The sequence below is a fragment of the Manis pentadactyla genome, chromosome 1 (assembly GCF_030020395.1).
Source record: "Manis pentadactyla isolate mManPen7 chromosome 1, mManPen7.hap1, whole genome shotgun sequence".
NCBI lineage: Eukaryota > Metazoa > Chordata > Mammalia > Pholidota > Manidae > Manis > Manis pentadactyla.
In genome coordinates, this window is record NC_080019.1 from 220563601 (window position 1) to 220586260 (window position 22660).

Sequence of the window (22660 nt, forward strand, 5' to 3'; positions counted from 1 at the left end):
GGAGAGATCAGTGAATGTTAGGAGCTGTGACCAAGAACTTTTACCTTCCAGTTGCTCAGCACTGCCTGACCACAAGCTGTTGAGTGTTAGTTATAATATGATTATTCATTGATCATAAGCAATAGATATCCAGTAAACATTTGCTCAGTGGGTTTTTGTTTAAACCTCAGAGAGGTTTAAAAATAAAGAAGGAAATGAAAAAGCCATATATAGCTGTAAGTAGCATGATCCGTTTATCCATTTCTCCAAAAATGTTAACCATGCTTCTTTCTCTGGTTGGATTACGGGAGATTTTTTTTTTCACTACACATTTCTACCTTTGTCATAAAAATCATTTTAAATGAAAAAAAGAAAGGAGGATGCATGGTATCCTTACTGTATTTCAGGTACTGTTTGAAATGCTATTAGTAGCAGCTCTTTGTCTCCATTTATTTAATGTAGAGGCCTTCCTGGGACTCTTATATCCAGATCTGTGTTTCTAGATAGGTCCACCTTGAATGTTTATTTGTCTGTATATAAACCATAGTGGATAGGCTAATAGTTCATGATATATTCTATTTGAAATGAAATCTGTTGCAGGTTTCACTTGCACATCTCTTTTACTTTCATTACTGGCTATTTCTAATTGGTCGGTCTGACCAGTGGGAGTGCTGGCGGCATCTGTCAAAGTACCACCACAGTGAGTCAGTGTGTTAGTCCCAGATGCAGGTGCAGGGCCAGGCGCCTTTGCAGACCTCTTCTTCACCCAGCAGCAGCCTGTCCCTACCTCAGTTTTCTCGCTGTGAAATGGGTAGGATGCCTGTTGGTTTTCACCATCTGAGGAGGCTGTGATTGCTCACTGTCACTAATCAAAAGTTATGAAAGTAGCATTGCTGAGGGGCCAGCCCACATAAGCCTGTTTTGAAAAGCAATGATTTAAACTCAGTAATTTCCGTATGTGGAGTAGTCTGGGCAAGAAAAGGTTTCTGCGTTGACATTGAGACATGTGACCTGGAAAAGTAGATAGTGTCTTCTGCTACAGACTGTGGACTGTGAACCCTATAACCCCATTTACTACCTCCTGGCCCTGACTTTCAGCTCAGTGAATGCTATTGAAGTAAGCCTGACTGGGGGATAATAATAAAGGACAAAGAGGAGATGAAACATAATAATTTATTAACAGCTACTATATTTACGACCTATCAGGCTTAATGTACTCCATTTTAGTGGTTCTTAAGCTTTATTTTGCAGACTCATCCAGGGCTTTGACAATATGCATTTGTAACAAGTTCCCTGAGTGATGCTAATAAGGCTGATCAGGGACTATGTTTTGAGAACTGCTGTGTATTTCATTTACTTCTCAAAAAGTCTTATGAGGTAAATATTTTACAAATGAAGACACAGAAGTGTGCAAGTGCCTAAATTAGCTATTAAGTGGAAAGGTCAGGATTTAAACTGTTCTGACTCTAAATTTCATTCTTGTCTCATTCCAAGAATGAAATATATGTATACATATTTTGAGCATGGTTATGTTTCTGTATCCAGTCATCCACACACACACACAGAACCACACACATCCATCTATTTATTTCTGACTCTGGAAGAAAATGGTCCAAAATTTTATCATAATTTATTTATGTCTATAGATGATGAAACTATGTATGTTCTAAGTTATTCTTTAATTTTTGTGTTTTTCTATGTGATTTTCTTCTAATATACATTTTTTCACCGGGAAAAAAAGCATCTTTCAGTTTAGTTCCATTACCACTGAATTTGTTATCTGACACTAAAATTTTTGTATTGACAGTCACAAAGGAAGACAATAACAATCTCCCCATCCCATTGCTACAAACTGATTCAGATAAATGATGTCCTTAAAGTGCATACCTTTATGCAAAGATGTTGGGACCGTGCTGAAAAGTAGAAAGTAACGGTTTGCCTCAGAGGGGATCTCTGGCATGTTGGGGTTGCTGTTCCAAAAACTTTTTCCATAGAATACACCATTTTCTATGGTTATTTACGGACATAAAAATTGCATAAACATATAATGTATTACGTCTGTATTTTCACACAGCATAACATTATACCCTATATAAAATATACCTAAGTGTAGTTAATGGAGATTGTAATGACAAGGGCAGGCTGTAAAGCCCACGGGAGTCTCGCCCCGCCCCACCCCGCCGGCCCCGCCCCTCCCCCCTGCCCCCTTCGCCCCGCCCACATTGGGGGCACCTGGGAAGAGGCGGAGAACAATATGGCGGATGGCGAGGAGCCGTAAGTAGTCGGTCCCCAGACGCGCCGGGCCGGGCTGGTGGTGGGAGCGCGCGGCCGTGGGCGGTCGCCGCCGCCACCTGAGGTCCCCCACTGCCTCCCGCCCCGTCCCTAGCCCCCCATCCCCTCGCGGTGCCCAATGTGTAGCGTGATGCTGACCCTTCTTTTATTCTCTCTTTCTTTTAGGGAGAAGAAAAGAAGGAGAATAGAGGAGCTGCTGGCTGAGAAGTTAGTGCTGCCGGGAGGCCGGGGCTCTCTCCGGGGACCCCCGCCTCCCCGACCCAGGCGTAGGGGACCAGCCGCAGCGGGCCTGGGGGGCGGGAGGGGGGCACCCGGATTGCAGGCCGCGCGGCCTCATCCCCCGACCCCCGTGCCGCAGCCCCAGGGGCCCGGCGGGCCGCTCCCGGTCTCTCGGCGCGCGCCGGGCCCGCGGTCCACACGGCAGGTGGTGCTTGACCTGACGGTCTTGCCGAAGGACCCTGGCGCCCCCTCCTCCATTCCAAATTGTCAGAGCCGCGACCTTGTGAAAAGGGAATCCTAAACACACGAAACGGACACTGGGCCGATTTTGGCCTTTCGGCATTAATTGTAAACTATTTATGAGAACTTTATCAGATACTGTACTAAGCACTTCAATCATTTTTGCATTGGCTCTTAAAGGAGAGTGTTGACTCTAACGAGCTAATTTCCCTCATTATTACACACGCGATTTATCAGATGCTTAGTTTTGTGGCGAGACAGATTTAAAACAGTGTTTTCCAACCTGGCTAATGCCATATACTTTTTCCTCCTGTCTGCGAAGGAGGGGAAGACAGTTCTCAAGCAGTGGGTGTGGTGCATTAGTAATTTATCTGCCAATTCCCAGTAGCCGTGCTTTAGAGTCAGAGATCTCCCTTAGAAAGTTTAAATTGCAAGAGGACTGCAGTGACAAGCTTCATTTCACATTCCTTCCCATCTGATTTCCTTCCCTCTTTTGCTCAAAATAACAGTTAAAGTTTGAAAACCTAACTATATGCAAAGTAGTATGCTAAAGTCTCTGGATTATCTCTTAATCCTCAAACTGACTTTAGGAAGTAGCCATATTCAACCTGCACATGAGGTTTATGACTATTGAGTAATCTGCTCAAGGTCCCAGTGCTGTTAATTGTGGAAGCAACCCAGCTGTGACATCAAAAGCTTCCTTGTCTCTTTTGTGAAAATTGGATGTTACTAATGTATCGGGAGGTAGAAATTGTGGAGTTAAAGGAAATTTGAAATTAAAAATAATCACAACCAAACATGAATCTTGAACTGAGTAGAAGTTGCATTTTTGTTAGAATATACATTTTGTATTTTGTTATAGGTGTCCCTCCTTACTCAGTTGTGTAAAAGATTTCTAAATGATAATTCCTATGTGTGGTTTTGTAACCTAAAACTTTGTTTAGTGGCAATAGAAACCACCTCACAGCATTAAGAGATTCTGTTTTTTGGAAATTGGGACCTCTCAGAGAAAATGTGTGAAAGTTCCTCTCATCAAAAATAATCTTTCACACCTTTCAGTCTTGGACTCATGAGCTGTATTGAGATATGAAACAGCCAGTTCTGAAAGTGGAGCTTTTTGTTTTCTTCTTCCTGTAACCGATATTTCCTGATCCAAGTGTGTTGATAGAACAGATGGGGAAGATTGCAGTGATATTTTGTAAATTCCAAATGTAGGAAACCCTCTCTCTAACCAATTGACCAGTATTTCCAAATTTTATCTTGAGTTGCTATAGGAACCCAGAAACATGTAGACTGACTGATTTCATCAAACACATGCAGTTTTTAACTTCAAACTATACAAGAGCCAAGAGAATGAAATTAAAAGCATAAGCATAATCACATTATGAATATTTCCCTTTTTATTTGAGCATCTCGTGTGGTTACCTTTTCATTTGGGGAAACCGTAATCGTTGTAGGGCTGGCTCTTTCATATTGATCTTTGCAGTTGAATTTACTGTGTTCTGTGCAGAATGGCTGTTGATGGTGGGTGTGGGGACACTGGAGACTGGGAAGGTCGCTGGAACCATGTAAAGAAGTTCCTCGAGCGATCTGGACCCTTCACACACCCTGATTTCGAACCAAGCACTGAAGTGAGAAACATTTATTTTTAAGTAACTCCTCTAATAGTTTTATGTTTCAAAAATAATAAAATTCTTCCTTTTTAATTTGCTCTTATAATAAAAATACTAATACAGCTGTGTAAGTTATCTTGAAATACTAAATTGATACTTGCAGTCGATTTTATTTGAATGACTAATATTTGAGCCATTTTTACATTTCTCATGTACTATGTTGAACTTTTTCAAGAGGAAAATAACTTCATAACCTCATTTAAAATTCTAAGTTATACTTCACTTAAAATTCTAGTTTGCAGTGACTTCTGAGAAACACTCCATTTTTAGCCTTGCTGTGAGAAATTAGTTTTGATAGGAATATAGATGTGCTTGTTTAAATTTTGAATTTTTGTTGAAATGAGCATCTTTACTTAGAATTGAATATAATTAATTGCATGTTAAAAATTATGTGACTGCTTTTTAATAGAGGAATAGAATTTTGGACTGGTAGTGTCTGACAACCATTCAATTAGATATGACCTCTTTTTTATTTCGAGTTAGTAAAAAGTACTCTTTGTAGTACATTTTTATGTCCTTTTGTATTTGTAAAGAGATGTTGTTTCAAAATAGAAATACTACTCCTAAAATTAAGGTGCAGACTCTTGGGTTTGACTCAGTGTCTCATCTGGATAAATTTTCTCTCTTTTAATCTTGGACAGAATTGATAGTATTCTGCATTTCTTGTGCTTCTCAATATTTTTTTTTTGGCTTGATTATTTAGGATACTTCTGTTATGATTGTTTCAAATTGTATTTCTGCTCATATGCATTTTTCTAAGAGTTTTATCCATTCTTCTGTCATACCACGTTTTGTGAGTTTCACTCACTGTATTTGAAAGTAGCTATTGCTGTTTTTACCTTTTTTAAGACCTTTAACCATCTTATGCGGGGCTTGCTATTCTGTTCTAAAGATATTTACATTTTTCTGTCTTTAGGAAGTTAAATAACTGAATTTGATGATTTCCGTCCCCTTTCAAAGTTAAAAAAAATTAACTTTTAAGTAGGCATAGTTTTTCTTGTTAGAAATATCCCTTTAATTCCATATAATAAAAGTGAATTTAAAAACACTAAAATTGAAACTCCCTGAAATCATTCAGGTTATAGAATTTCTGGTTCTATCTTATTCCTAAATTTAAAATAATGTGTTAAATACAAAATCTCTTATCTTCAATTAAATTTTTCATGGAAGCGTCAGAAACTATGGCTTGTTGCTTTATTGATGGTTACTTATATTTTTTATCAACCAGATTTTAATAAGCCTTTTCGTTCTTTACAGTCTCTCCAGTTTTTGTTAGATACATGTAAAGTTCTAGTGATTGGAGCTGGCGGCCTAGGATGTGAGCTCCTGAAAAATCTGGTAATGTATATATATATACATATATATATATATAATATGTATTTTTTCTTCTTGGTGACAGTTAAACCTTTTTCCTTTTCTGTCATATAAGGAAGTTTATTCATTATGATTGTTAACTTTTTCTCCTGAGCTTTTGTTTGTTAAAGTTAGCAGGTCAAATTCCAGACCGTGATTAAAGTGAAGATGAACCTTTTAAATTCTGAAGTCCTCGACTATAAAGTCATTGGTGGACATTCTTCTGTTTTCTTCTCTGCTTTTTATCAAACAAATCTTTGTGCTTCCTCTTGTAAAGCACTCATTAATTTCATATTTTAATGTGAAATTTTGAAGAATTTATTATTTCATATGTTTCTCAGAACAGCCCAGTTAGATGGATAGGACATTGTCTCATTTCTTATAGGGGGGATACTGAAGTTCAGAGAAGTTAGATGACTTGCCCAAGTCTTTCTGAATTATAGTGATCATGCCTGGACTCTAATACAGGTCACTAATTCATAGTCAAGTGTTATGTTCACTGAACCATTAGGTCATTAGATGACGTAATTTGACAGTAATCTTTGATGCCCTTGTGGTAGAGACCCATAAAATTAGAGCTAAATGTTTTTGTTAGTTTTTACTGAGACTTAAGAGAGGGTGGGTTTAGTGAAGCTATTTCCATGTACTGGTTGAAAATCCATAATTTGTTATTTAATTAGTTTCATTGATTTTTGGTAATGAAGTAGCTTTTTTACAAGGCTATCAGTTTAACAAAAATGGGTAGGGAAAGAATTGATTCAGAGCTGTGGTATGCCAGCCTTCTTATTGGTGTGTAGAAAGGTGGAAATGCTAGAGTGGACTCCTTTGAAAATGAGGCAAGTAAGGGCCGAATGAAGGGCCCAAAAAGTCGGCTATGGAGCTAAACTTTAAATATAAACAGCTACGTTAATTTTGCTAGGAAATGCTGAAGTCACTCCTAGTGAAACTGCAAAAACTTAATAAGCTCTGTGGTACTCAGTGCTGTGCTGGGTTCTGTGGGTATTGTAGGTCATCCCGGTACTATGTCCTTAATAAATTAGAAGTTTCATTGAGGAGACATGTCTCACACAGAATAAAGAGCAGTATGTGTGATATGGGGAACCAAACGACAGTACCTTATCAGACATAAATACTCTTGCAGTGCCAAAGAGTTCTACAGGAGAAGGAATAAGGGGGATGGGCAGTGGTTTTCGTAGGCATTGTATGTAGAAATCCCTCAATGCTTAGATTTGTCCATTTTGAAGTTGTTATTTGAAAATGTGATATATACTAATTTTACATGTCAAGTAATTGGAGATAAGATCTGAGGATCAGTCACTTAGCAGGTGCAAAAGCCGTGAAGTGGGAGCTTGGCATGATCCAGGACAAGGAGATCATTATAGCTCAAGCAGAGATGGATAAGGGGAGCATTTTCCAAGAGGATATCAGAAAGGCGATGGAAGATGGAGGGGCTCGGAGTGACTGTCACAAAGGCTTTAGAGGCTCCTGTAAGACCTTTGCCTTTTATTCCAAGTCAGGAAGTCGCTGCAGGGAATTAAGTGGGTGAGTTCACTTGATCTGGCTTTTAACCTGAATCTCTGTGGTTGATGTACTGAGAAAGGAGCTGAGGAAGACCAGAGGAGGAAACTGAGAGGCTAGTTAGAAGGTTGTTGCAGTCATCTAGACAGGAGATGACAATGACGTTGGAGGCGGTGGGAGGCAGTCAGGTTCTGGATACGTTTTGAAGATGGAGCCAGCAGAATTTGCTAATGGATTGGTTGTAGGAGTCAAGGATGACACAACAAGGTTCTTGCTTAGCAACTGGAAAGAGAGATGGAGGTAGCATTTACTGAAACGAGGAGACTGGGAAAAGAACAGTTGGTGGTGTTGGTAAGCAAGGATGATTGAGTTTGGTGTTGGGAATTGTTCAGTTTGAGATGTCTGTCGGATCAGGCTTTGTCTAAGATTGGGAGCACCAGACCTAAGCCAGCACGAGGGCGCTCCAAATTCTGGCCAGTAAAGCAGGGGGGAAACTCCTTCCTGAGTGTGGTGGACCAGAAGCCAATTTTTAAAAAGTGTTCAAATTTCTCGTGAGTGTGATGACTAAGGTTAGAATATATTTTCAGGAGGAGGAATTGATCCACACCGTGCCAGATACTTCAGGTGGGTAAGGTCAGAGAAACTGGGAATGGTCACGGGAGAAGCTACATGGAGGCGCTGGTGACCCTGACAAGCGCTGTTTCCAGTAGAGTGCTGACAGGGAAAGTTGGTTTAGAATAAGCACAAGACAGGACTTAGAGAAGGCAAATACGGACAGTTCTTTTGAGGATCTCTTGCCTTAAGGAGGGGTACAAAAATGGGGAAACTATTGACAGGGGCCTTAATTTGTTGACTTAAGTAAACTGACCAAGACCAGAAAAGCGTAATTAATTACTGAAACTTACTTTTTCAGTCTTTGCTTCTGCTGGTAAATTTGAACAGTGGTTATACTGTTAGAATATATGGCATTATCACTGAAACACAAGTGTGGTGCTTCTTCCTAGTTTTTTTTTAATGCTTGTTCTTGATTCAGTACTTTAAAGATAATCCTTGTGTATGTGCAGTATACATGTGTGTGTTTATATGTATCTTGTAATAATTGTTTCTGAATTGTGGCATGCTTAATGTTACGTAAACTAAGATAAAGCTTGTAGGACTTGCTTTTAACAATATTCTGAGAAACAATAACATACAGTTATTAAATAGTAAGAAAAGTAAAATAATCTGGCAGCATCAGCAAAGCACCAAACATTACAAATGAGCTTATGGGATTCTAAACAACTATAGAAATTTCAAGTTGCTCCCTTTTAGCTATAGACTGTTTAAAACTGAGTAACGTATTTTTGACCTTTACAAGAATCCTGAATTTTAACACCTTGTAAGGCTCTTTAACCAGTGAATACAATTATGCAGAATTTATTATTGAGCATATGTAGACTTATGATGCCATTGAAAACAAGTCTTAAAATTTTACATGTAAGGAAACTTCTGCTTAATTGGATTTTTTTTATTCCCACAGGCATTGTCTGGTTTTAGACAAATTCATGTTATAGACATGGACACTATAGATGTTTCCAATCTAAATAGGCAGTTTTTATTTAGGTAAGTTTTAATATCTTAGTTTAAAATTTTGATAATCATTTGAACTTGAGTAAACTGCAGCTTAATAATTTTTAAAATCTACTGTGAGGATAACACTAATTTATTTAAGAAATAAATACCACTCCCTTTTTAGGTAAAATTTTGCAAGAAAGTTTTGGGCATTCTGGTGAAAGTAGTTTTCTGAGCAAAAATACGTTTTTGATTTTTTTTTTAACGGAATTTCCAAAAGGCTTATGTGATTTTTGGGGTGACCGTGACCTGAAGACATGGAATGCTGCTCTTTTCCTTCAGTTTATCTCATAAGAGAACAGGAGCTATTAGGCCCTAGTGAGATATACTAATGGGGACTTACGAATCAAGATTTGAGTGGTGACTCTGGGGCAGTGAAGTTCTGACAGTTTGAGCTTTTCATAGAAGGAGAAACAAAGTGAAGAATTAAGGAGAGAAAACAGAGCAATTGAAATGGAACAAAGAAGGATAATTACCTTAGACATGCATGAAATACAGACAGCATCTAGGAATGGTTTGTTGGGAATGACGGTAAAGGCTGGAAGTAAGGCCAAAGATGTGGATCTGAGGAAAGGGTCATCAGTGAAGTTTAGTATGAGCATTTAGGGGTTTGAGTGGCTTAGATGAAAGTGTCTGGTTGCTTGTCAAAGAATCAGATATGGAAATATAAGGACTTTTTTTTCTCTCTTTAGTAGATTAGAATACTGACAAAGTGGTCAAATAATCCTAAGTATGCAAGATAAGGTTAGGCTTGCAGAAAATATAAAATTAAGTTTTTGCCAGGCATATACCCTCTACGTTATCTTCACAGAAGATATTAAAGAGATTGAAGGATGGAATAAATTAAGTCAAGTTAATTAAGTATTGTAATTACAGTGGAACTTTACATTTAACTTCTAAGCTTCTTTATTTTTTAACCCTTGAAAATTCCATTTTCTACAGAAAAGTTCATGGGTCCTTTGCAGTCTAACCAAACTGCACTGTGTGAATGCTTTAAAAAAGACAGCACTGAATTGACTGGTTATGGATAATAGGCCATGACATTTCAGTTAATTTGTGGCTAAAATAATGATTGAAGATCATAATGACAGTTAATATTTGTTCAGTGCTCAGGATATATTAAGAACTTTCTAACTCTTTATAGTACCTCATTTAATCGCAACCCTCAATGTAAGTACCTGTTTTCAGGGTTAAATGTTTGGCTGAGTTATCCTGGCAAGGGGACGTGTGTAAAACCATGTTATTCAAAGTGCAGTATTGTAGGTGAGACAATCTGATGAACAGTCTGATCCTGGAATGGTAAATTAGTCCCCAAAGAAACCAACTGCAGGTTCTCTTATTTGGGGTCTACTGTGAAAGGACACAATTCACAGCTTAAGAGAATCTTGAAAAGTCTTCTTTATCCCCTTTACATACCTAAAGAACTCTGTCCAGTGTAGTTGAGTGTGATTCTGAAATCTCATTCCTTGACTTATGCTAGAGCCTTTCCATTGCAAGTTAGGACAAAGAATAAAACTCTTATCAAAAGTATTGAATAAAAAAATCACACTGCTGTATTAGAGAAAAGAAAACTGACCTGTTAAAATATTTTTCTTTAAAATTCCAATTTTAAAGGAAAATATTTCTCTTAAGCACACTGATTTTTTTAAATTTCATTTATTTAAAAATGTTTACTTTGTGCTTAGATACGAAGGAATACAAAGAGATAAGAATAAGGTCGTTGTCTTCCAGGTGTTCGTACTCTACTGGGTATGATAGACCTATGTATAAAACCAAAAATATGTGTGAAAAAGGAGTAATGAAGCACTTATGAGGGAGCGATTTATTTCTGTGAGGAGAATGAGGAAATACTAGGACAGAAAATAACCATTTGAGATGAGAAAATTCAAGTTGTTTCCTATCTATAGCTATGGTGGTTATCTAAGAATGACTTTTTTGAGGACTTCCATTTTTAACTTCTTAAAAATACTGGTAGTATTTTGCAATTTTAGATAATGCCTGTGAAATTATTCCTTCTTCAAAGATATGGTTACAGCTTCTTATGGAACACAAAATTTACTACTTAATCAGTACACACAGGAAGAAGGGGATAAATGAAGGTTTTGTATCCTTAGAATGACTCTTGTGTATATTTCAGCTAAGGTCCTGGGGTTTAGTGCAGATACTTGGAAAGTTCAGGTCTTGGATAACTTTTTACATTGGGAAGTGCTGCAATGACAAATCTCTAGGAAACATGCCATTACGCTTTACAGGGCCTGAGGCCAGAGTTGGAACAGGGGTGGGAGCGACACACTATTCATATTTTCACTTAAGAAATAATTAGACTTGTAAAACATGCATCATGGGTTGATGCTAAATATTTAACATCATGGGTTGACATTTAGTGTTGAATGACTAAATTATTCATCAAAAATACTTAGGTAAAAATGTTCCTTCTAAATAACCTTTAAATAAACTCGCCATGGATATTTTTTATGTTTGAACATAAATTATTGTAGGTCATCTACATTTATATTGTGAATGATAATTTAAATGTAATTTTTCCTGTAGGCCTAAAGATGTTGGAAGACCTAAGGCTGAAGTTGCCGCAGAATTTCTAAATGACAGAGTTCCTGATTGCAATGTGGTTCCGTATCCTTTTGACAAAAAAGTTACTTTAAAGCTTTTATTTTTTTCTTTATTATAAAAGGAGATGCTTACCACAGAAAGTACAGATAAGCAAAAAGAAAAAAAAAAGCAGTAGCAGCAGTAAGCTTTTTACTGAGGTATCTTCTGATAATATTTTGCTTTATGTTCCTTCCATTCTTTAAGGTTATGTAAATTTTTCTTTTTGCCCTCATTTTAAAATTAATCTTATGTAGCCAGTGCTATTGTTGATTTTGTATTATTGCCCTTAATTTGAGTTTCAATTGCATAACTGCACTACTGATTTGTAGGCTGGATCTAGTTAATCTTTGTGTCTCCTTATTGTAGCAGATAGTTAACAAATTATAGCCAAATGAAAGGAGTGCCAGTAAGTTTATGCAAGGTAGTCTGTGTTCAAGAATTGGATGACTCCCATACTGAAGATATCCTATCTCCCCAAATTTGTATACAAGTTTAACACAATTGCTATCAAAATCCCTGCTTAATTTTTTGTTGATACAGGCAAGACTATTTTAAAGTTTATACAGATGGGCAGAGGAACACCTAAAAAAATTATGAGAAAGAATAAAGTGTGAGGAATCACTGTCTAATTTCAAGACTTAGTATGTAGCTACAATAATCAAGATTATAGTGTTGCCAAAGAGACATAGATCAGTAGAACAGAATAGAGAAAACAGAAATAGCCACATACACGTGTGGCCAATTGATATTTAACAGAGGTGCAAAAATAATTGAACAAAGTCTCCCACAAATTTTCGGGGAGCCATTGGATATCCATAATAAAAAAAATGAGCCTCAACCTAAACCTTAAAATTACACAGGTTAACTTAAAATGTATTAAAGGTTTTAAGTGTAAAATGTAAAACTTTGGAGGGTAACTTCCAAAAGAGTCAAGAAAAAATCCTCAGGATCTGGGCTTGGTGAAGAGCCCTTAGAGACCACATCAAAAGCATGACCTGTAAAAGAAAAAAATTGATAAATTGAACTGCATCAAAATTACAAACTTTTGCTTTGTGAAGGGCCCTGTTAAGAGGATGAGAATATTAGCTACATACTGGGAAATACTCATGAGGTAGGTATCTGACAAAGGACTCCTATCTAGATTATATAAAGAACTCTCAAAACTCAACAGTAACAAAACAGTGCAATCAGAAGATGGGCAAAAAAATGTAAAGAGACATTTCACTAAAGATGGTAGAAAGCACATGAAATCTTTTGGAGAAATCCAAATTATGGTCACAATGAAATACTACTACACACTTAGAATAGCTAAAATGAAAAATAGTGACACTGTCAAATATTGGCAAAGATACAGAATAACTGGATCACTCATGCAATGCTGGTAGGAAATGTAAACTAGCATAGCCATCTGGAAAATAGGCTGTTCCTTAAAAATATGAACATGTTCTTTCCATACGACTCAACAGTTTCATTCCTGGGAATTTACCCCAGAGAAATCAATACTTATGTCTGCATAAAAACTTGTTCTTGAATGTTCATAGCAGCTTTATTTCCAGTAGCCAAAAATGGCACAACCCAAACATCTATCAGTAGGTAAATTGTTAAACTGTGGTGCAGCCATACCATAATAACCTGAGCAAAGAAAGGAACTCATGAAACATACACCAGCTTGGATGGGTATCAAGGGCATTTTGCTGCAGGAAAAATGCCAATCTCAAAAGGTCTTATATTGTATGATTCTACTTATATAACATTCTTTAAATGACAAAATTACAGAGATGGGGAACAAGTTAGTGGTTGACTGTCAGGAATTCTTAGGCATGGTTGGGGAGATATATGTGAGGATAAAGGGGTAACAGGAGGAAAGTCTTTGGTGATGGAATAGTGTATCTTTATGGCGGTGGTTAAACAAACCTATACATGTACCTAAATGACAGGACTAATGCACACATTTCATCAATGTCACATTGGTGGATTTGATACTGTACAATAAATAAGATGTAACCATTGAGGGGAATTGGGTAAAGGACACACAGCATCTCTGCACTGTCTTTGCAACTTCCTGTGCATCTATATGTTTTGAAATAAAAAGAATTTTAATGCAAATATAGGTTCCTATAGAGAGAAAGAAAAATGAAATGGAGTATATCCCCATTACTGAGATCTGTGAAACTTGAGTATTTTATAGAAATCCAGGAGATGGGATATCTTGGTCTGGCTCCTGGGTCCCCTATTGTTGTTCCTCCAGTGTTTGCGCTGGTTCTCTTTTGACCTCCCTGTTCTAGCAGTAAGCATAAGCTATGGAATAGAGTGAGGGCTAGAGTTGAATATATTATGAATTGAAAAAAAAAATTGAATTCCATAGCTTTATTTAGGCCAGAACAAAAAATCCAAGGCAAGCATATTATATATTGTGTTTCTTTTCTCCTCTCTGCTTTTTAAAAATATATAAATGGATTATTTGTTGTAAATTTAGAGAAATAAGTTGATAATAAGTTATTAAACATAAAAAATTGCTCCTTCAGAAAAATTGTTTAAAAAAATTTCTTTCTACACACACATGCTGCTAAAAATGTTAAGTGCTGTGACTGATTAACACCACAGCCAATTTTGAATAGGGTTCCCTTTACAGCCTACAGGCAGGGGAAGACTGCCATAGGGTTTAGTTGGGTAAAAAGAGATTTGAAAACTGAGTTAAATGAACAGAAATTAAAGTATCACTCCCCCCAAAAACATTAACCATTATCACCTGGAAAAGCTATTGGAACCATCTGTGTTGTTTTTGTTAATTAGCTTTGCAGTAACTTTTTTTTCATTTAAGTATATTTGACATGCAACATTGTATAAATTTGAGGTGTACTGTTCTCAACTTGTGCAGTAAGTCTTAAGAGTCACCTAGCTAAATGGGAACTTTAATATGCTTGTTCCATTCTCTTAAAAGGTTTATTGCCCTTTGCTTGGTGCGGATGGTTGACTACATACATTCTGCTTTCCCAGCGTTTATGGTTTTACATAAAAACTGAAGCAGAGTAGAAAGTGTAACAGACATAAATATGATCTGTGGGTTCAGGGATGAGAGAAACTAAGTGGTTAGGGGAGGAGTGTTTAGAAAGGTTTTGTCAGGAAGTAGGGTTGTGTTCATTTTGTCAGATTCCTTGAATGCCACTGTTGAGAACATTGATGGTATTTTAAATATTATGATTTGTACCTTATGGCATTGTTAAATTCACTTTGAAAATTAAAAATTAAGCAGCTTAAGTTCCTTTACTTGTATTTAGACATTTCAACAAGATTCAGGATTTTAATGATACTTTCTATCGACGTAAGTTGTCCTCCTGAAATTAAATCCTCACTAAATTCTGTATTTTACTTGCTGGCTAGCTATTTGGAAGGCTGTTTGTTCATTTGCTTTCATCTCTTCATTGTGACTTTTCAGTAACGTGATTGAAAAGAGAATGCCATTGTTTGAATTCTTAGTTGACATCATTAGCTGCATTTTTATATGCTGCTGTGTAAGGATAGCTCAAAGGTTATATCTGTGTGTGTCTATGTATTGCAGTAAAACATGGGTATCTCTTTTGCTCTTTTGTAGAAAGTGAATTATTTTGTGATGGTATTTTTAAAAACTAAACTTGCTTTTTTTTTTTTCTTGTAGAATTTCATATAATTGTATGTGGCCTAGACTCTATCATAGCCAGAAGATGGATAAATGGCATGCTGGTAAGGACTTCAGTGTTGTTATGGGCCTCTGAAGTTCTTGCTGCTGCTCCTAACCTACAGTAAAATAGAATTCCATATTATATTTTTGAAAAAATCAAGAGTTAATTTTTCATTTAAATAGACATACTTCATTATTTCCAGTCAATTTTTAGGTGGGATATTAATTGCTAATATTATATCCCTTGATTTGATGTATTAGTATTCAATCGTGTGATTGACTTGTAGAATTATTTGACAGCATGCTCCTTTTTTGGAATTACTCCCTCTCCTTTAAAAATCCTCCACTAATTTTCCTAGATATCTCTTCTGAATTATGAAGATGGTGTATTAGATCCAAGCTCCATTGTCCCTTTGATAGATGGAGGGACAGAAGGTTTTAAAGGAAATGCTCGGGTGATTCTACCTGGAATGACTGCTTGTATTGAGTGCACACTGGAACTGTATCCACCACAGGTAATCAAATAATGTGTGCATTTGTCCTGTAGGATCTTGGAGTGAACTTAGCATTGAATTACTATGTCTAGTCAGTATTTTGGATTTTTAATTAGGAGTAACTATCTTCTAAAAATTATGCTAAGAAGGATCATAAATATGAGGAAAGATAGGGATGGAATATCGTAATATTGATACTCTTCTGTTCTCATAATTCATTTGTATTAATTTCTTTTTATTTGGAGGGTAGGGGTTAAGGATCAATTACAAAGTTACCTACTGGGATGGAGCTATTATCTTTTTTCTTTCTGCTAGTGATTGTTTTAGGGAAAGAAAGATACCAGGGATGAGAAGGCTCCTTCCAAAGATGGTTCTCTTTAATGTACCTATACCCTTTAACAAGCAGTTGGAATTTTGCTTTATAAATATAAGTAATTTTATGAGTATTTACTTGGAATAGATTTAACTTGGTGAATTTTTTTTTTGTTTGTTATTGTTTTGGTTTGTTTTATACCTTCAAATTTAAATACCAGGTAAACAACAAAATGTTGTATGTAGGAATTTATTCTGCACTTTTCTTCTCATGGTCTAAAAAATAAATTTATATACAGTATAAATGTAGGGAAAACCTATTTTTATAGATAGATCAACCTAAGTGAGGTGACTCAGTTGTTCTCTGTTAGTTTTGTAAGTGTTATTAATAGTTTAAAATGTTTTGTTTCTGTAAGTGAAGGCTAAGATGAATTGTAGGAAACTGTTACAAGCTTCATCTTTAAATATTTGATAGTTTAAAATCCATTTAAAAAAGGCAAATTCTGGTTTTAGGTTAATTTTCCCATGTGCACCATTGCATCTATGCCCAGGCTACCAGAACACTGTATTGAGTATGTAAGGATATTGCAGTGGCCTAAGGAACAGCCTTTTGGAGGTAATAAACCTAATTTCATAATCCAGAATTACATAAAATATGTATTCACTTATATTATTTATTTGGATAATTACTTTAAAAGAAGTTAATTTATGTTTGCATGTTTCTGCCTTCCTCTCCTTTTTTTCCCCCTAACAGAAGGCATTCCATTAGATGGAGATGATCCTGATCATATTCAATGGATTTTCCAAAAATCCCTAGAGCGAGCATCACAATATAATATTAGGGGTGTTACATATAGACTCACTCAAGGTAAGTTAGTCAACTGCCACGAGTTATGATCATGGGAGATTCTTTTCTTGGGCTGGGGATGCTTTGAAGGATATAATGGATACGTGATTTTGGATTGCACCATCCATTTGGGGTTCAGTAAAGGTACCATGGAAATAGTTTCCAGGTGCCCCAAATTTGGTAGGCGGAAACTGAGTTCAACAGAATCCAAACTACTTGTTAGCTAGGAGGAACTTAATATAAATCATTGAATCTTATTTACTTAGCATTGGAAGAGGCCTTAAGTTTTACAAGTCAAGCCATTCATTTTCTCTTTTCACTCAAGGTAAATTTATCACCTCCTGGGACAATTTCTTTCACACTTGGATTAAGATGATTATTCTGTATATTGAGCAGAAATCTCTTTAGTTTGGTCTGAGTATTGTCCCAGGGTGTGGCATCTACAAATCTAACTACCTTTTAATAGTCCTTAACATATGGAGAGCAGTGATCACATTCTCTCCTGGTTTTTATCACTGCCATCAACCTTCCTAGTTCCTTTAAACTGTTGACTTGTTTGCGTGACTTTAAGTTCCCACCATGTTGTTTTCTAACCATATTCCAGTTATCCACACTTCTCTTAACTGCCTAGGCTAGAATGCAGCATTCTAGGATTTGTCTTAAAATAGCTTATAGTAAACATAATTGTTGCAGTTTAGAGGGGAGTAGGGGTGTTTGTTTTGTTTTGTCTGCTTGTTTACATTGCTACCATACTTTTGATTTTTTGAAGTTACTGTCCACTAAAATACTCTACTGAAGCCTGGATATACTGTTATCCGCGTTGTCCTGCAGAGCCAAGCTGGTCCTAATAACTAAATGAGCCCAACATGACTTGCCTTCGTGAACAGTTGTAGTGCTCAATCTTAGTGATCAGTGTTTCCTAATCTAGGTACTCACAGTTTATCCTTTCTAGAATTTTGTCCAAGGTCATCACCAAATTCACCACAAAGAGTACTGTCTTCTTTTTGAAAATCTGCCATTTCTCTTCTGTGATTATTTCCTTATATTTATGGATGTTCTAATAATGTCATTTGAAAATTCTATTCTTACACACTCCTTACTGCCTGTACTCCACCTGTTCTGACCTGATTTGTGTTCCTTGAACACACCAAATTATTCCCACCTTAGAGCTTTAATACTTCTGATCCTTATGCCTGGAATGCTCCTCTTGGATCCCCTGAAAGCTGACCAGTTATCCCTCAAGTATCAATTTAACCAGTTTTCCTGATAATTCAGTTGAAAATGACCTCTGAGCCATTCACTATTGTACTTTTTCATAATTGCTCAGAAATAATGCTAGCCTCATTTTTCTGTGCAAAGAATGTTTCATACTTAACACTCTTACATCCCTGCTCCGAGCCTCTCCCCTTGCTGTTTACAGAAATGCTCTTTCTCCAAGTCATTGTATGGCTGTGTGTTTCTCATGCATTAGGTTTCTGCTCAAATTATCACCTCCCCAGGGGAGTGTTTTCTGACCATCCGGTCTACTGGGTTGCCTCTACCACTGTCAACTCTTAACACATACCTTGCTTTACTTTCTTCATAGAACTCTTCAATATCTGGAATTTTCTTCTGTCTTTACTAACATGTTATCTCCCCTACCAAAATTGGAAGCAAGGTAATTTTTTCTCACTGCTACTCTACACAGCACTTAGAACAGCGTGTGGCATAAAGTGCCCATTTGGTAATTGTTTGAAATAATAAATGAATTCAGTTTGTCCTGATGAGGAACTACAGATTAATTTCAATATGTAGTCTCATTCAGTCTTCCATACCTTTTAGCAGGCTTGGTGTGTACTCTTCAGCCTTGAGAAGGAGTCCAGAAGCAAAATTGGAAGTGACGTCTAGCTTTTTTTCAGGGAGATGGGGAAAGTCCTTATCATCTCAGCAATCTCCTTATGGGGCACTGTGTCTTATACTCCTCTCCGCCTGCCTGTTCCTCTTTTGAGGACATCCTGCTGTACGTGGTTCCTCGGAGTGCTTCCAGTTTAACCATCATGACATGAGCCCCTCCCGATTTCCCCTTCTCTGAGATTATATGTAATCATATGGTCAGAATCAACTTCTTAAAAAACTTGCCAAACTTAACTGTCTTCCTTTCATGTCTTCTTAGATATTTACCTTTTTTTCTGAAGTTTTTGAAACCTGCCTACACCTGAAGTCTTGGGAACATATCTTTCAGTGTTCCCTCACACTCCAAGATAACATGGCCACTTTTCTCTAAAGTTTTTTGTGTTTTAAAATGAACAATTCAGATAAGATTTTATGGAATATTTGTACTTACAAAAAAATGGTTTAAGGTGGGGCTTTGTTCATTACTAATCCATGAATGCTGGTATGAAAAAACTAGGGTAGAAATGGAGAACTGTATTTAATATTTTATGTACTCGAAGTTGTAGAGTGAAGCAGAGATGATCAGGAGCAGTTTTTGGTTGTAAATTTTTGTGAATCAGATAGTGAAACTATTATATGAGTAAAAATGAGGTAACTATTAACTATTCATACTTAAACCTTATAGAGTGTAGCATAGTGTAATGTATCAGTTAAGATCATGCACTTTGGAACAGATTTGGGTTCATAATACCACCCCTATCACTTACTGTATATATCTGTATATAGGTGTATAGCTGTGAATGCTACTTTTCATTTTCCTTTAAAATCAGAGTAAAAGCTAACATAAGGGTATTATGAAAACTCTCTTATTTAATCTTCATACTAATAACACAGTAAACACTCATTGTTAGCTATTATTGTCTTATCTTTATATGAAACTTAGTGAAGAGTTTTCTGTGCTACTGTAACTTGTTCAAGGTTTTGAATGTGCTACAAAATGATGGGAATATCAAAGATTTCATGGTTAGAGTTACGCCTGTTTTCTGACTTGAAAGCCTGAAAAATCAAGTTGTGGAAAATGGTATTAAATAATCATACTGTTTAATTTTAGATAACTATTTTTTTTTAAAGAAATGACCATATTTTAATAAAGGTTGTTTTTTCAGGGGTTGTAAAACGAATCATTCCTGCAGTAGCTTCTACAAATGCAGTCATTGCAGGTGAGGAAAACGACTACTGCTTCATTCTGTTTTCTTTCCTTTAGAGTTTTGATTCAATATCTAAACTGACATTGCTGCAGCTCTTGATGGCAGAAAACTCATGTTCTAGGAATTTAATACCTTCCTGAGTGGGTGGTGTAATTAAGCTGTCCACAAAGAACAGGCTATTGGGTCTTGTATATATTTTGTTTTAGATTCTGTCATAAAGTGTGCAGTAAACATTTTAATACCATTTTTTTAAATCAGTACAATAGGCTGTTCACTAATCTGAAGAGGAAGTAAAACACGTAACATTACTCTATCACTTGGATTATACAAAACAAATACAAAATTTGTTATTTTCTGTCTTTTAAAATGACTATATTATTAATGTATTTTTCTTTTAAAAGTTTAAAAATTTTTTATAATTTGTATTGTTTATTTAATAATTGGAGGTTTGTCTATCTGTTGTATCTATTTTTAAATCAATATAGCCTTGTATTTTTACCTCTTCTGTTTTATAACTGACTTTTAAAAATCTTCTAATCTTAAATGTCTAATTTTCATTTAGTTAAAGCACCTTTTCTTTTTTCAGCCGTGTGTGCCACTGAGGTTTTTAAAATAGCCACAAGGTAATGGGTTTCATTTTTAATATGTATATGAATTTATGTTTTGACCTGGATCAACTATATAAAGATGAATATTTTTTCATTACAGTGCATATATTCCCCTTAATAATTACTTGGTATTCAATGATGTAGATGGACTATACACATACACGTTTGAAGCAGAGAGAAAGGTTGGTAGTATTATACTAACAGAAACTTTTTGATCATGCATACTTTGATTTTCAAATCTTGAGTGGTTAAAAATATGAACAAAATTGCCAACACACTAAGTATTTTTAATGTTTAAAACCACCCTACTTGCTATATACATGTTTTGTAGTTATAGCCTGAAATAAATACTGCGTAGCAAACTAATTCAGGAAAAGTGGTCTATTTTGAAAAGCAGATTTTAAAACATAAAAAATGTGTTCATAGGGAATATGCATGACTGTAAAACAACTTGATTTTCATTTCATTGTTATAAAGAAATTAGTATTGCTGTGTGCAGCACTGTGATTTGTTGTGTCTTGTATGTGTAGGAAAACTGCCCAGCTTGTAGCCAGCTTCCTCAAAATATTCAGTTTTCTCCATCAGCTAAATTGCAGGAGGTTTTGGATTATCTAACCAATAGTGCTTCTCTGTAAGTGTTCTAGACTTTTGTTCTGTTATAGAAATAATTTTTGTGATTTTTAAAACTTTAAAAACTAGAATTATTTTTTTAAAAGTGATCTTTGATTTTTCTTTGTCATAATTATATTTAGGCAGATGAAATCTCCAGCTATCACAGCAACGTTAGAGGGAAAAAATAGAACACTTTACTTACAGGTGATCAGTGTTCAGTGTCCATTTTCTTTGAAAAATCTATTAAAATTTTAATTTTATTTAATGTGCTTTATACTAAAATAATTTTGTTTTCTAGTCAGTAACCTCTATTGAAGAACGAACAAGGCCAAATCTCTCCAAGACATTGAAAGGTATTTTAAATGAGTATATTTAGTAATTAATTTCTTTTTTTTTTTGGTAAAAGTAATAAATGCTTATTCTAGATTTCCTCTTAATGCCTTTAAATAATGATATTGTCCTAATAATATATCCTTAGGAATAATAATCGAATTAATTGCTCTTTCAGCAGAACATTAAGAAAACCTCAAAAGGAATAAGTAACATTGCCTTGGTTAAATAGAACTGCATTTTGATGTTTATCTAGACCATAATACTCTGTAGTTTGTGTAGAAAGTATGTATTGTTATCCCTGCTGTACAGTTTTTTTGCTTTGGTTAATTGTGCTTTTTTTCATTTTAGAGTTGGGACTTGTTGATGGGCAAGAACTGGCCGTTGCTGATGTGACCACACCACAGACTGTACTGTTCAAACTTCATTTTACTTCTTAAGGAAAAGAAATCTGCACATAATAGAAAACTCATGGAAATACTATACTTCGTGGAAGTTAAGAAATCTAATCGATGTCCTTTTTAGCATTAGTGCTGCTGGAATTTGACTTTTTTTTAAATACAATGAGCCACTCTTTTTTAGCTTTGTAACTTTTCCTTGAAGACAGAATTCTGGGGCTGGTGCTTGTAAGCATTTTCATTAATGGCATAGGAAATGATGCCTGGAGAGAGAGCTTATGAGCAAGTACACTGCATCTTTTACAGGAGGGAGCAAACATCCTTTTGTGTGTGGTCAAAATTTTGTTAATTATGGTCAAAGAATGCATTCCTCGGTTTTCACTTGAGCACCCACATATACAAAACATGTCCTCTTAAAAAAGATAAGAAAATTAAGTTTTAAATTACATTAAATATTACAATCTACATCTAGAGCATAGGACATAGCTTGACATTGAACATAACCTACTTCTCGCTTTAATATTCATTTAATTGTGGCTGTCCAAATAATATTAATTATTACAAAGGTTACCTGGTCCATAATAATTTGTAAATGGTGTAATAGCTGAATACCTGTGCATGGAAGTGGGAACTATTTTCATGTGTTTGCTTGCAGTGCCATAGAGGCCAATATGCACATTACAGCCAAAACATGGATGTTTAAAAGAATTTACTGTTTAAACAGTTATCACTGATGCTTCCACACTATTTATTAATAAAATCATATATTGTCTACTTCTCTCACTGAAAATGTATATTAAGGATAGTAAGTAGTTCTGTAGTAGGAATA

At 35.8% G+C, this 22660-nt stretch overlaps 1 protein-coding gene across 3 annotated transcripts; it reads left to right on the forward strand.

Moving 5' to 3' along the window:
* Window positions 1–2201: 2201 nt before the first annotated feature.
* On the forward strand, window positions 2202–22609 carry UBA3 (ubiquitin like modifier activating enzyme 3). Of its 3 annotated transcripts, XM_036877760.2 has the most exons (18): window positions 2202–2253; window positions 2437–2478; window positions 4241–4361; window positions 5661–5741; window positions 8794–8876; window positions 11436–11516; window positions 14771–14814; window positions 15148–15212; window positions 15510–15665; window positions 16470–16572; window positions 16711–16824; window positions 19842–19895; window positions 20470–20506; window positions 20592–20673; window positions 21022–21122; window positions 21244–21307; window positions 21402–21456; window positions 21785–22609. In XM_036877760.2, the coding sequence occupies exons 1-18, from the start codon at window positions 2234–2236 to the stop codon at window positions 21871–21873; spliced, it is 1392 nt and encodes a 463-aa protein (XP_036733655.1). In that variant the 5' UTR covers window positions 2202–2233; the 3' UTR covers window positions 21874–22609. The 3 variants fall into 3 exon arrangements, 2 of the variants coding, with proteins under 2 accessions (XP_036733655.1, XP_036733656.1); XM_036877761.2 differs by lacking the exon at window positions 2437–2478 and having other exon boundaries at window positions 2206–2253; XR_005023181.2 differs by lacking the exon at window positions 21022–21122 and having other exon boundaries at window positions 2234–2253.
* The last annotated feature ends 51 nt before the right edge of the window (window positions 22610–22660 follow it).